Source organism: Podarcis liolepis, assembly GCF_965112155.1.
Source record: "Podarcis liolepis genome assembly, chromosome: 4".
NCBI classification, from domain to species: Eukaryota; Metazoa; Chordata; class Lepidosauria; order Squamata; family Lacertidae; genus Podarcis; species Podarcis liolepis.
In genome coordinates this window covers 53,705,376-53,719,666 of record NC_139558.1, presented here as the reverse complement: position 1 = coordinate 53,719,666, position 14,291 = coordinate 53,705,376, and the positions used below count along the sequence as shown (strand labels likewise).

Below are 14,291 nucleotides of genomic sequence, written 5' to 3'. Positions count from 1 at the left end.
ACTCTGCTGACCTAATAAAGCCCCCTCTGGAAACACTTACAACCAAAAGCCGAAGAGTGAAAAGGATCGCTAACCTTCATCTCCCAACCTTTCAACAGTATCCTTTCGATTTTTTTGCAGGATCCAGCCAATGGATCCAGGGACACAGATTAAGCCCCTCTTTTAATTACGAGATTGGCATTTCCCAAACTGCCCGCAGCAGCCCGACCTATGTACTCCGAGATTAGTGCCACACTCGAACCAAACCAACCCTGCAGTCCCCGCTTCTGCCAGCAGGTGGAGCTAGAGACGTGCCCAAACGCGCGATGTTGGGATGAACCATCTCATCGGGGCGGGGTGGGGGTGGGCAGCTGCGCCTTTGAATCCGACTTAAACATCGCCCAGGCGAGCTGTCCACGCTGAAGCGGCTGGGAAGGCGATAACGGGGACGAGGCGAAGCCCCGCGCCACTTTATAGAAAAAGCGGGTGTCCCGTAAATCTTGCTGTCACCATTCTTCCCCCCCCCGCGTTTCGAAATGGTACTCCCCCATCCGGCAAGGGCAAGGGGAGGGTGCGAAGAGGAGGCGTAGTAGCCCGGCCGCCCTGGCGACGGGAGATTCCGCCCCCGCCCTTCCTTGTAGTCTCTGGCTCCGGCCTCGGCCCCGCCCAGCCGCGGGACACGTCGCAGGAGAGGGAAGCGGCCGGGGAGCCTCAGCGAAGCTGCGGCGGCGACGCGCGCCCTTCCTCCGCGGTGGGAGCAGCAGCAGCAGCAGCCAGCGCGACGCCTCTGCCGCCTGTTCCTTCCTCAGTTGGTGAGTAGGGAAGATGGGGGACAAACTGCTGCTGCAATTGAGGAAGTCCAGCCTGCCAATGCTTCCTCTTTCCCCTCCCTTTTTTGCATAGGGAGGACGGCTGGGGGGGGGGGAACCTTCTTCCCTCCGCGAAGGGACCAGTTTGCCCCCCGACCAATGAAGCGCAGGTGGGGAGAGGGGAAAACAAAGCAAACACCCCATTTTCTCCCTTAAGCATCCCTTCAGGATCTCTCTCTCTATATATTTCTGAAATGGTGCTTATTCCTGATTTCACCTGAGGAGGGGAAAAGGTGGAAGCCAGCGCTCTCCCTCGCTTCTCCACATAGGCAGGCGTAGAAATGTTAGAGGGCATAAACACGTGTTTGTTTGTTTGTTTACGTGTTTAGCAGTGCCTGCGATTCTACAGGTTGTCTGTATCCTGCTGCCGGCCCCCCTCTCGGGTGCTTTCGCAGCTGCCTGTTATGTTGCTGCTGCTGGAGAACAGCTGTTGGGTTGTGTTTGCTATGTAGGAGCAGCAGCCTGTCAAAGGCGAGGAGAGGGAAAGAAGGGCGGGGGGAGGAAAAGCTGTTTTACTGCATAATCGATGCTGTATCTTTCCCCACCTCGCCTTATTTGCACACCATTGTGTGTCTGAATGATCTGGCAGAGCTGAAATGAAGGGGGGGTGATTTGAGAGAAGCACTGATTTTAGCACCAGTAAACAGGCTCGGTAGAACAGGTTTGGCTGTTCCGCAGGACAATGCATCACTGCCAAACGCTGCAGTTTTTCCCTGTCTGTAAGCAAAATGGAGAGAAGTAGAGGGCATTGTAATAATATTTACATGAATGGTCTATTGTCCCCGTTTTATGAGTCTTGTGTGTGCTTTGACCAGAAGTTGCATTTTAAAAACAAATGTCTGGTTGCTGTTTTTCTTTTAGTGCATTTTGTTTTATTCTGTACTTGATCTTTTTTTTCCAGAATAAGTTCCTAATTGTCCTGTGTTCTTTGTTCATTTTCAAGGCCGTCATACTTGGATAACAAACCCTCATTATCCATGGTTCCCAAACCTTTAGTGGCCTTTTAAAAATAAGAATTTTAGCAGTGCAGCTTTACATGGTGTAGTGCACCATTTGATTCAAGATGTTGTAACTGATGTAGGTTTTCCCTTCTCACTTACTGATTGAGGCATAGGGACCATATCCAAGATGTAAGCTGGCAATGGGTGAGTTGCCAGGCTACCAGTGATTGGTGACACTCTTAATTAGGGTTTTGAAAACCAGACTTCAAGTTTAGAGTATACAAAGGGCCATCAAGGTTCTGAATGATAGCCATCAAATTTTAGTGACAGAACATATACAGTGGTACCTTGGGTTACAAACACCTACAAACACTTCAGGTTATAGACTCCGCTAACCCGGAAATAGTACCTCGGGTTAAGAACTTTGCCCCAGGATGAGAACAGAAATCGCACGGCGGCAGTGGGAGGCCCTATTAGCTGAAGTGATACCTCATGTTAAGAACAGTTTCAGGTTAAGAACGGACCTCTGGAATGAATTAAGTTCGTAACCAGAGGTAATTTGGATTAGGGGGCAGATCTGATCACTTTATTTCTTCTGCACACTTCTGATAATAGAGGATGTTTGTCCTTGCAGCCCTTGACCAGGAATATTTCTGCCTGCTTCACAGGAGGTATTGATAAGAATACAGCTGCTTAGAGGGACTTCTACTAGACTAGAGTCTGCATCGGCTAGTGAAAAGGGCTAGTAAAATGAGAAAAATAGCAGCTGTACATTTTGTCTCATATCTCACTTCCTCGACTGCTAGAAGCTTACTCTTTTTAGAAAGATGTTAGCTGGTCACCTGGGGCTCATGCTGTGTGGGACAATTCACCTCCACACACATAGATACCTTTGCTGGTGCTTTTTTCAAACTGGTTTCTGGGAGGCCGTTAGGGTTTCCAAATAGCAGTTCTGAATACTGAGTTGATCTTGTCTCTTTTGTGGCCTCTTTTGACTGTGTCTTTCCCTTATTAAACTCCCCTGCCACCATGAAGTCATGGCCATTTGCCTGAAAAATACACAACACTTTCTCTCATGGTTATTAAGATGTGGCACATACAACATCATTTTCTACGTGGTTGATAGTAATGAAAGCTGCTGAAAGGCCCAGCATGAAGATTTTATTGACTATTAAAATATGAGCCATATTCAACTAGGACATTGCACTTGCAGAAGCCAGGAACAAGGGCTTCTGCTAGCACAATGGGATTTCCCTTGAGAGAACCATTGGAACAGTGTGCAGGGGAAGGAGAGAGAGAGTATTGTTACATATGGTAAGCAAAAATGCTGTCACAAATGGAAAGATACCCTTAGTGCTACAGCAAATACAGCCCATAGCTTCTAAAGTCATATGATAAGAATGGCTGGTATGTTTCTCCAAGATCCCCCACTTAATAATATAGCATACTGAGCAGCTTTCTTAATCTAAGAAAGCAACTCCTTCTATCTACATTTGCTTTTGCCTTTATAAAGAGTTAATTGTTAACTTGCTCACTGAGGCTTGCGGGAAAGTGTTCAGTTCCTGTTTACATCTGCCTCTGTGAATTAAAACATATCTCAGTTTCCTGACAGATGGAAAAAATAATAATCACTACTGTACATTTATTTTATTAAATGATAATTAAATGAAAACATAGTATCAGAAGCAATATATACAGTTGCTAAGTTTGGCAAACCAATTAAATCAAGTCAGGCTTCTTCAACCTCGGCCCTCCAGATGTTTTGAGAGTACAATTCCCATCATCCCTGACCACTGTTCCTGCTAGCTAGGGATCATGGGAGTTGTAGGCCAAAAACATCTGGAGGGCCGAGTTTGAAGAAGCCTGAATCAAGTAATGCACGTGAGAATGGAGTTTGGAACCTGTAGTCATCCAGCTGTTTCTGGACTACAACTCCCATCTGGACTACAACATCATCTGGAGGGCCACAGGCTAGCCACACCTGCTTCAAGTTTCACTCTGAGTCAATTGCAACAAATGCCTAAAACCTATTTTCTTTTAGTAGTGAAGTGTGTACTGTTAGACCCTAATGACAGGCTTGCCATATATAATTATGGATTGCTTTCCATTGCTGCTGGTTAAAATGTCTGATATACAACATTTTGTGCATGAAAAGGTTTGGGTGGCAGGCTTGTGTGCGTGCCCTGCCTCGAGTTGTCGTGTTGTCCAAACTGGACGAACCATTGCTTACTTGTTTGCCAAAATCAATCCCTGACTTGTAGGCAAACAGTGATTTACCCCAGTTCAGACAAAATTGCAAATTATGGTTTGCTGAGAATCCAGAAGCAAGTGCCGAAATCATGTGCACAAAGTGGTAGAGAGTCCACGCAAACCCGAGGCTCAAGCCTGTTTGTGCATGAAATGCCAAGTTGTAGTCTGAACCAATTTGCAGTAATCCTAATTTTTAGATGCTTATTTGAGCCTGAAAAACTGTGATTTGTTAACCATTAGTGCAGTTTGACATGCTTTCTTTGGTTATACAACTGAAACGGCATAGGATTCATAAATTACGAGTACCGAGTAGAGCAATTGTCTGTTGTCATTCTTACAGTGAATAAATAAAAACCTCTTGGTTTCCCATAACATAAAAATTACTAATCTGATTCCAGTGAGAGCAATTTTAATATAAAATACTAGGGTTTCTAGATGAAGAAAAAAGCAGACATGTCTGTAGCAATACTATTTCAAGTATCAACACAGCCTTGAATGTTAACGGGTATTTTGTCCTAGAAAGTGGGACATTCGAGTATATGTGAATGTGTGCAGTTTGGAGTATTTAATTATCTTATCATGTCACATTATCAGTAAAATAACTGATGAGTAACTTTCTTGTATTTCCGAGATTTTGTATGAAACAGTGAATGGTTCTTGCAGTTTCAAAGCATCTTTGGAACTGAACTACAGCCTCAAAGCAGTGGGATCACATTTTTTGGTAGAATTTAATTCAGCAAGAAGAGCATTAAATCAGCTAATCTTGTGTGTTTAGTGACCCTCATTAAGGACAACTGCATACACATAATGAGTACAGTATATAAAATGCCATTAAGATCTGACCAGAGTTTGTTTTTGTTTCTGTTTCCAAGAACATTTTGGCTATGAAAATTTAAAATGGACCCTGAAGAGCAGGAGCTGCTTGGTGATTATAGATACAGAAATTATTCTTCAGCAATTGATAAAGCTTTGAGGAACTTTGAATCATCGAGTGAATGGGCAGATCTTATATCTTCTCTTGGTAAACTTAACAAGGTACAGTATCTGGTTTTTTGCTGTTCATACTGTTGTTCAAAAAAATAAAAATGAAAATTTTATAGCACATAATGACAGCTAGTAGGCAGGTTTACAGTTTGTATATCATTCTGACAAGCTGTTGATAAGCAGATTCTGGATGGTATTCTAGTACAAAAGGCAGTTGCAAAATGAAACAAATCAATTTTTACAGAAGTACAAAAAGCAGCTGCAAATGATAGTTTGGAGGGACAGATAGCAGCAGAGCAACAAAACCCTCCAAACAGCCATGCTGGATTGTGTGGACAACTATGCTTCCAAAAATCCAGTTGATTCTCTTGGAATTGTAGCTTCTTTGAAATTTCCTAAGTCATGAATTGCCGTGATGCAGCTTCCCATATCACTGACGTGACAGTGTTTTTTACCCTGTGTAGTGTGACAGCTTTCAAGAATGGTTGGTCACTTTTCTGTTGTGGTTTGAATGCGTTGTGATGGAACCAAGTTACACATATAACAGCAAAATTCTCACTTCGTATTTCATGTCACTAAGGAGCTCAGCTTTGTTGCCAGCTTAAGTGTACCACTCAGTGAAGGGGGGGAGTCTCAGGGTCAAACACCAATTTTAGCCCTCCGGGCCTTTCTATATGGCCCTCAGCTCTCCCCAGCCATATCCCTCTCCTGCCTTGATTTACACGCTCAGTTATTAATATTTTTTGCCTGGCTAGAATGTGTCCTTAAGCTTGGGTAATGCTTCTTGTTTGCCTAGATGGAAGATACAAGAAGGGTGTGTGAGTATGTGTAGAAACTAGATTACTGTACAAAAGTAAAATTCATGTTCATTGCTCTGCCTCCTTTAGCCTCTGGCACTGCCCACCACAGGTATGTGCACCTCGCAGAAGGTTATCCAAAAGGGAATGTGGCACTCAGGATTAAAAAGGTTCTTCATCCCTGCCTTAGCACTTTGACTCCAAAAAAGCATCGTTCTGGATGCAGCTGTGCAAAGCAAGGGCTTATAGTTAAACAGCAGCATATATAAGCTATAATAAACAGAATATGTGCTTACCCTGATGCCAGAGGTGAGGAATCTCTACCCTGCAAGCCTAATTAGGCCTGGTTCTGGTCCAGATTTGACCCATGAAAGAATTTGTCAAAAACCACTCCTACATATGCAGCTAGGAAGGAACTGTCGGGATCTTAAAGAGAGCTCCTGATTCTTCCTTTGCAAGAGGAGCTCCCTATCAACACCAGTCAGTTGGTATCAGCCGCCCTGAGGAATTCCCTGTCTGCAGCTCCCTAGTGCATCCAAAAGAGTTGGAAAAAACGATTCACAGTGCTTTCAATCCAAGCCATTTCCTGTGCAGAGGGGGAAATGCCCTGTTTAAAACAGAGCATTTCTCTCTCTCTCCAGAGCAAGCCCTTTTGAAGGCACTCTCCCAGTTCCTTCCAGCTGATTGGCATCTGTCAAAGCTCAAAGGAAGTCTGTGTAGCTCCCAGTTGGTGGTTATGGCAACCTATTCTGAAGATGCACTTTCCGTGCCAATCACCTGATGTCATTATGACGCAAGAAGATGGCTCTGTTGACCTTGATCCTCTGTCTAGTTATGCACATGGAACCTGCTTCCACTTTTTCACTCAGTGCCAGTAGCTAGGAGGCTTGCGTCCAACCAGCTTACCAAATACTGTAGATCGCTTCATCCCAAGGAAGGCAAAATCTTTGAAGAGTTCTCTCTCCAGGGACCCTGGTGTTCTTCAGCCTTCATGCGATATCTCCTGAGACAAATTCTCCAACCCTAATTTGGCGTGCTCCCCTTCCTACCTCCTTTCCCCCCATTGTTTCCTACCCTTCTATCTTTGACTTGATTTTGATATAGCTGTGTACCTAAGGGGAATGCACAGCCTCCTGCTCCCCTTTCAGCCCATCTCTTCCTTTCTCCAATTAAGGGGTCTCAAGGGAAACAAGTTGCCTTCCTTTAGAGACTGAAGGGAACCTTTAAAACCTTGCTTACTTTCAGTTTCCCATCCTTGCCTTTGCCTGCATGAAACTTGTTTCTGTAGAGTAAAACCATGACCCATAATTCAAAAGGAAAAGCTCCCTTTAGCTCTGGTAAATCAGTTGTTGCGATAAACTCCTAGGTCACTGTGAGGCCTTAAGAAAAGACTTCCACACGTTCCATTTTTCCCTGGAACAGGGAAATATCCGTGCTTCCTTTTTTCTATTTCCACAATAATTCCTCTAGTTTCACTGTTCTCCGTCCTGTCCCAAACTTAATTTCGTTTTCAGCTTGAGTTATCCCCAAGGGAATTAGGTCTCCCATGCAGCCTGACAGATCAGTTCCCACCCCCACCCCCTTTGAACCACTTGAGAATTGCTGAAGGTCTTGGCCAGGCATAGGCAGACTCAGCCCTCCAGATGCTTTGGAACTACAATTCCCATCATCCCTGACCACTGGTCCTGTTAGCTAGGGATCATGGGAGTTGTCCCAAAACTTCTGGAGGGCTGAGTTTGTCTATGCCTGGTCTTGGCAGACCATTTAATGAGTTTTCTACCTGTTGCAGCAATTGCAGTTTCATAGAATGGTAAGTTGTACAATACAATAGAAGAAGCAATAAAAATACAATACAATTAAAAATCAGTATGAATCTTCAGTATAATGGATGCGCTGTCTTTCAACTTCAACCACAAATTCAGACTAGGTCTGGGCAATATATCGGTATACCTGCCCCAGCCGCCCCACTTCGCAAAGCTGTTCCGAAGTGGGGCGGGGGGGCGGGGACACCTGCCCCAGCCGCCCCACTTCGGAAAGCTGTTCCAAAGTGGGGAGGGTGGGCGGGGACACCTGCCCCAGCCGCCCCACTTCGGAAAGCTGTTCCGAAGTGGGGCGGGGGGGGCGGGGACACCTGCCCCAGCCGCCCCACTTCGGAAAGCTGTTCCGAAGTGGGGCGGGGGGGCGGGGACACCTGCCCCAGCCGCCCCACTTCGGAAAGCTGTTCCGAAGTGGGGAGGGGGGGCGGGGACACCTGCCCCAGCCGCCCCACTTCGGAAAGCTGTTCCGAAGTGGGGAGGGGGGGCGGGGACACCTGCCCCAGCCGCCCCACTTCGGAAAGCTGTTCCGAAGCGGGGAGGGGGGGCGGGGACACCTTCTGAAGGCGGGCAGGGGGCGAAAGTCTTTGTCCCCCCTGCCTGCCTTCCCAGGGGCTTTTAAATCGCCCCGGACAGCGGAGAAGTCCTCCGCTGTCCCAGGGTTTTTTAAAATGCTGGGGGTGGGAAGAAAAGCCCTTGTCCCCCCCCCCAGCCTTCAGAAGAGGTCCGGGGACAGACTGTCCCCGGACCTGGTCTGAAGGCGGTTTCCCTAGGAACGCATTAATTGATTTTCAATGCATTCCTATGGGAAACCGTGCATCGCAAGACGAAAAAACCGCAAGACGAAGAGACTTGCGGAACGAATTAATTTCGTCTTGCGAGGCACCACTGTATATTGGCTGGTGATACACCATGATGCTGAAAAGCTGGTATCACCTAGTCCTAATTCAGAAACACTGCAGATCACCTGAAATTTAGCTCATGGACCACAGCTTCGGAAACCCTGGTTTAGGCTATGCTTTGCTTGCACATTCTTCAATACCTGTTTGTTCCACAGAGGCATACTCACTAATCCTTTCGTTGTTTTGCAGTAGCCTATATCAGGGGTGGGAAACTGGATCCAGAAAGTGTGCTGGCTTGTTTATCTTCCCCACTCCCTTTGGGTGGCTAGAGGTGCCTGCCCCAAGGACATCAAGTGCCCCAAGTGGGCCAAGGTAGTATCTGGGGTAATGAGGTGGTGCCATATTACCATCCTTCTGACAAAAGCATTGCTGCCACTTACCTAAATGGTGCAGGGTAGGTCAGGGTGGCAGCAAGGTAGAGACTGCACAGGCACACTGGTGGGAGCGCTGGATTGGCACTCTTGGCGCACCCGTGTAGCCCTGACTTCACCAGCACCCTGACCCATCTCCTCACAGTTCTTATAAGCTGCAGCCCTTGAGAGGTCAGTGGTGTGGCACCGCACAGACCAATCCCAGTTTACTCTGTAATCCTGTACACTTTGAGCTTGGTCTGAGTTAACAGGCATGTGCAAAAATATTTGTAGTAGCTAATCCTAATAGCAGGCTAATAGTCCTAAAATAAATTTGTTGATCAGTCAGTGAGTTTTATACAAATTGTATTGATTGACTGTTGGTAATTTTTGAATCAGGAAACATACTTCCTTTTGTAGATGAATTGCATGTATTTATAGCAGGCATCCTCTTAGACTTATTCCCTCCTATATGCTGGCCAGATGCAAGTTTTATAACAGCATATAGAAAATATTTAAAAAATCTTTGCTGTATCTCACTTTTGCCATTGCCTCTGTGAATGTGCATAAGCCAGCTCCTATTGCTTTCTTTTCATCCCTGTTCTTTCTTGAAGTTTTCTGTAACAATTCTACCACGACCGTCTTACCTATTTTTAATATGGGCTTTTATGTACTGACTATTCACGTTGGTATGGAAATGGTAGCATTTTCTTCCTATTGGCGATGGAACAGAATCATGCAGAGCAACTCTTACTCATGGCCACAGCATACGTTATGCAACAGATGCATGTAACAGTCTCTTCATTTTGTGTGAGTATGTTTAATGAAGAACAGCTCTGGGAGGCTACAAGTTAAGTAGAGGAACGGCAGGGGAAAGGAACTGCTTAACTTCCCCATCTTTGGAGAGAGAGAAAAAAATTAACATTGGGGACCATACTCACCTAGTTTGTTCTTTGCTTCTTCAGTTGAAACTACTCCGTAGCTGCTAGGCACTGGCATAACACAACAGGAAAACCTTGGAAAATAAGTTTTTTCTTTGAAATGTTCACTGGAATGTGCTCCATTTGCTTAGAACATGGGTATTTGTTGCACATAAATGCAGTGGTCAAGGCAGAATGACTACTTGCAAATTAATCTTAGTTTGAGATGCACACTTAATTTATGTGTGCCAGGCAAAGCTGTACAGTACTACCTTTGCTTACATGTGCATTAATACTCTTTCCCCATCTGCTTCAAACTTGCATGTGTAGGGTTTTTTTCTTGTCTTTTTCTACAGCAGGTAGTAAATCACATTCTGAGCTTCTGGGTCTTAAATGCCCCGTTGGTGTTATGGGCAGTGATTGTAATTGGTCTTAATTAGATTTAATGGTATAAACTAAGTTCTCAACAGGATAGTGGGGATTTTCCAGTTGACAGGTCTTGATGTTGTAGCAGATGTTGACCAGTCTAACTTGTCATAGTAATGTTGAACAGTGTTTGATTTACAGTATTTCAAAATTTATTTGATGCCTTAAAACTACTAGGTAGTTTGCTTTAAGCTATTTTTAATGTTGCAGTTTAAATTGTTTTGACCTGCCCTGGGAACATAGACAGAAGGGTGGGTTATTCTTATTCTTATTCTTATTACTATTACTATTACTGTTAGTATTAATAATAATACAGCTCATTTCTAGTCAGGCAAAAGCTTAACTATCAGCCAGGTTCAGATGACGCATTAAGAAAACCTTAGCTTAGCTCACTCCTGCACCAAAAAGGACCAGAGAAGAACAAAGTGGCTGTGAGCTCCTTCCTGAGAACCCACACATTTGCACTGAGGCAAGGCCTGGCTTAGCATGATGTGTGGACCATTGCTTCATACTACTTCCTTATCATGTGACAAATAGGGTAACTGAGTCCTTCTGATAAGAAGTTTTAGTGCCCCCACGAGCTGTTCAGCTGAATGTTTGAGTGACATAGCAATACAGCCCTTGCACACCCATATCCATTTGTTTGTAGAAATGAAAATGATTAGCAAAATTTTCAAGATGGGTTTAAATTTGTAATATAAAACACGAGGGGGGAGGGAACCTGTTGAATGAATTTTTAAATATTTTTCCAATGCCATATTCTTTTGCATTATGGATCACAAATTAGCTGCAGTCGTTTGGATCTTTGATCAGTTTACTTTTGCAAACTCAGCATAGCAATTCACACACCCTTAACAAATAGTCCAGATGTTTACACTCTGTCTACTTGCTCCCAACCCAGTTATATATTCTAGCTTTTACATATTCTGCCTGTTCTAGGACTTCCGTGAAAAGAGAGAACTATTACTATTCTATGCCACAAAACATGCCTTTGTTTAACACAATTCTGTCCTTCTGAAACCAATCCCTAGATTCAGAGTGGTGAACAGGGGTTGGTAGCGCAACTGTATACATAGTCAAATTGTATGGGGACCACATTTTGAGATACTTGCATTGCAGCAGGGTGAACTAGATGACCCCATTGCACAGATTCAAACTGCCAACCTTCTGATCAGCAAGCCCAAGAGGCTCAGTGGTTTAGACCAGAGCACTACCCATGTCCCCATAAGTCTGCTAGTAACAACATGCATACATAATCTGATTTTTGTGCTGTCTTTCCATAGTCAAAACCATGCTCAAGGTGGCTTACAGCATGAAAAAATACATAATTACAACATAAGAAAAGCCATAAACAATAAATAAAACACCAAAAATACACAACCAAATTGAAACAATTTCCACATAAGATCTGAAATAAAGGTACAAAACAATTAAAACCAGTAACAGCAATAGCCCCCTCACACACACAAACAGTACTCCAGCCCAAGAGTGTTTTCGGCAGGTTCAGTTTTTGTAACTGGAGTCAGTCCAGGCCCCACCCTCTCAGGCCATGTGGAAAAAGGCCATCAAGGCAGGGAGCAGGTTCTCCAGGACTCACAGCTGAGGTGATCTTTGGCCTCTTCAGCAGCCTCAGCTCTCTGAAGGCTAGTTCTGTTAAGTAGAAGATTACAGTAAAGCTTTAGCTAAGTTCATTTGCTGACTAATGTTGATGTAAGTTATAACATTTAATTCCTACCATTATTTTACAGGCTCTTCAAAGTAATTTGAAGTACTCCCTTTTACCAAGGCGTCTGATTATTAGCAAGAGGTTATCTCAGTGTTTACATCCAGCGTTGCCCAGTGGAGTGCACCTAAAGGCACTAGAGACCTATGAAATAATATTTAAAATCATTGGAACCAAATGGCTTGCAAAGGACTTGTTTCTATACAGGTAAACATTCTACTTAAAAAGTAAGACTGTAATTTAATATTAGTGGCTGTGCTTGCAGATAATATTAAACTCTGGTTTAGCGCTGCAAGGATGAGTTGCAGAAGGCGCTCAAGCTCACGCTTCCCCTCCCCTCAAGTGCGACTGCAAAAAGCAGATTGGGAGCTTCTGTTTCAGGTAAACTACAGTTTAATGTCATGTGCAAACCCTGAACTGTAGTTAGTCTTCACTACTGTTGTTGAAACGAGCCAACTTCATAAAGTGTGGTTTGAGGTTAACCTGTTTGAACAAATAACTAAGATTAGCCGCAGTTTTCCAGGTTTCAGTAGTCACAAAAAGCTGTGGTTAATTTCAAATGGGAACAAATGTTTCTAAACTTTCTCATAGCTGCCTCAGGGGAGAAGGAAGTGCACAAGCCCAAGACCCCGTTCAACACATCATTGTAATACTAAGCCGTAATTTAACATAATGTGTGAATTCAACCAATGGCTGACACCCACTTTTTAAATCTCTCATTCTCTCTCTGTCACCAGCTCAGGCTTGTTTCCATTGCTGGCAAATGCAGCAATGTCGGTGAGGCCTGTTCTTCTTGGCCTGTACGAGAAATACTTTATCCCACTGCAGAAGTGCCTCTTGCCAAGTCTTCAAGCCTTCTTGATTGGACTCCTGCCCGGTTTGGAGGAAGGGTCAGAAATCTATGACAGGTTGGTATCACTTGCTCTTACAATAAATGTCATTACATTTTAAAAACTTTTTTAAAAATATACTTATTTAATAGAAATCCCCCACTTCCAAGAGTTGTTCACCTGTGCAGTATGGGTTATGTGGAAAGGCTCTTGGTGGAGTCAGAGAAGACAAGCTACTGAAAGAAACAGGAAGGGCAGAGCCGTAAGGATTTAAGAGTTAAGATGTTCTGTTTGTATTTGGCAAGGGCCACAGGACAACTTGAGCAGGAAGTGCCTGTGGCTGCAGAATCATAAGTGCAAACAAGCAGGTTTTTTTGGGTACAAATGGAAATGTTGCTGTGCCAAAAGGCACCTGGAAGCAGCAGGAAAAGCTCCCTTCTGCTTAATATTTACACGCTCTGTCAATGGAATTTAGAGAAAGCCTTGCCTGTTTTCAGAGTTTTATGGAAACATTTGCTTGAGCTTTATCCTCTAAACTCACCCTAAGCATTTTTGTTTTTTTCTTTCAGTCTTATAAGAGTGCAAAGTATGTCACTATTGCCTATTGTAGATAGGAGTAGGGGATGAAACATAGAGACTTAAAGCCTCTAACAAGATTATGACTGGTATGAGATTTGGAACATCAGTGATGCAGAACTGATGCAGTGTAGTTGAGAGTCTTGTCAGCCATCAAGTCTGTCTCTACTACGTGTATTATTTAATTATGCTCATAATTTGTGTGGGTAGTTTGCTTTTGGTTAAGCTCACAGGATGCGGGCTTCCTTTCTCTAATTCTGCAAATTCATAGTATACATTAATCCAGTTATGTAGACAACTGAACTATCAGAACTGATTTTCAAATATTAAAGCCTTCTCAGACACCAGATCTTCAACAAAATCCACAAAAGGCAGGTGAATGGGATACTGTTAGTATTACTTACCTTTCCAATATGTTTCACCGCCACCACGTTTGTACTCCCCGCCCCCCAAGCAAAGTCTTCGCAAAAATCTGTATTTGAAAGAGAAGAAACAAAGGTGGGAAGCTTGCATCCTGTTCTTATCAGCACTTCCTGAGGTGATTACTTCTTTCCGATCAAGAGATTCTGTCCACTTAATTTATTCAGATTATGAGCAATCATTGGGTGACTCGTACATTAAGTCTTGCCCATTAGTGATGTGACTTGGTGGGGAGGAGAGATTTAAAGCAGATGGCCATAAGTAGCCCCTTATTATATTTAAATACTGACAGCATTAAATAATTAGCAGCCAAAGGGTGAACATTTTTTATCTAAGTTGTATGGTTGAAGGCATGGTCCCATGATCCTTTGAGTCACAATTGCTAAAATGTGGTGGGGTTGACTAGAGTAGTAATTTCCTTCAGCACAACCTAGAATCATTTCTCCATCTTCTTCCGTAACATCAGTTCCCAATTTTGAATACCTGTGACGTACATGAGTGGCAATACTA

General features: G+C 43.9%; 1 protein-coding gene across 3 annotated transcripts in view; it reads left to right on the top strand.

Annotated features, from left to right (window-relative positions):
* Window positions 1-540: 540 nt before the first annotated feature.
* The window catches only part of DOP1B (DOP1 leucine zipper like protein B), a 64,666-nt gene continuing 50,915 nt past the window's right edge, over window positions 541-14,291 (top strand). Inside the window, exons 1-4 of one of the 3 annotated variants that reach the window (XM_083500159.1) lie at window positions 541-791; window positions 4,912-5,074; window positions 11,981-12,162; window positions 12,693-12,863. In XM_083500159.1, coding sequence (XP_083356285.1) covers window positions 4,937-5,074; window positions 11,981-12,162; window positions 12,693-12,863 — 491 coding nt within the window. In that variant the 5' untranslated portion in view covers window positions 541-791; window positions 4,912-4,936. Of the gene's footprint in view, window positions 792-4,911; window positions 5,075-11,980; window positions 12,163-12,692; window positions 12,868-14,291 lie in introns of all 3 variants that reach the window. The other 2 variants (XR_014525393.1, XM_083500160.1) reach the window with 2 other exon arrangements.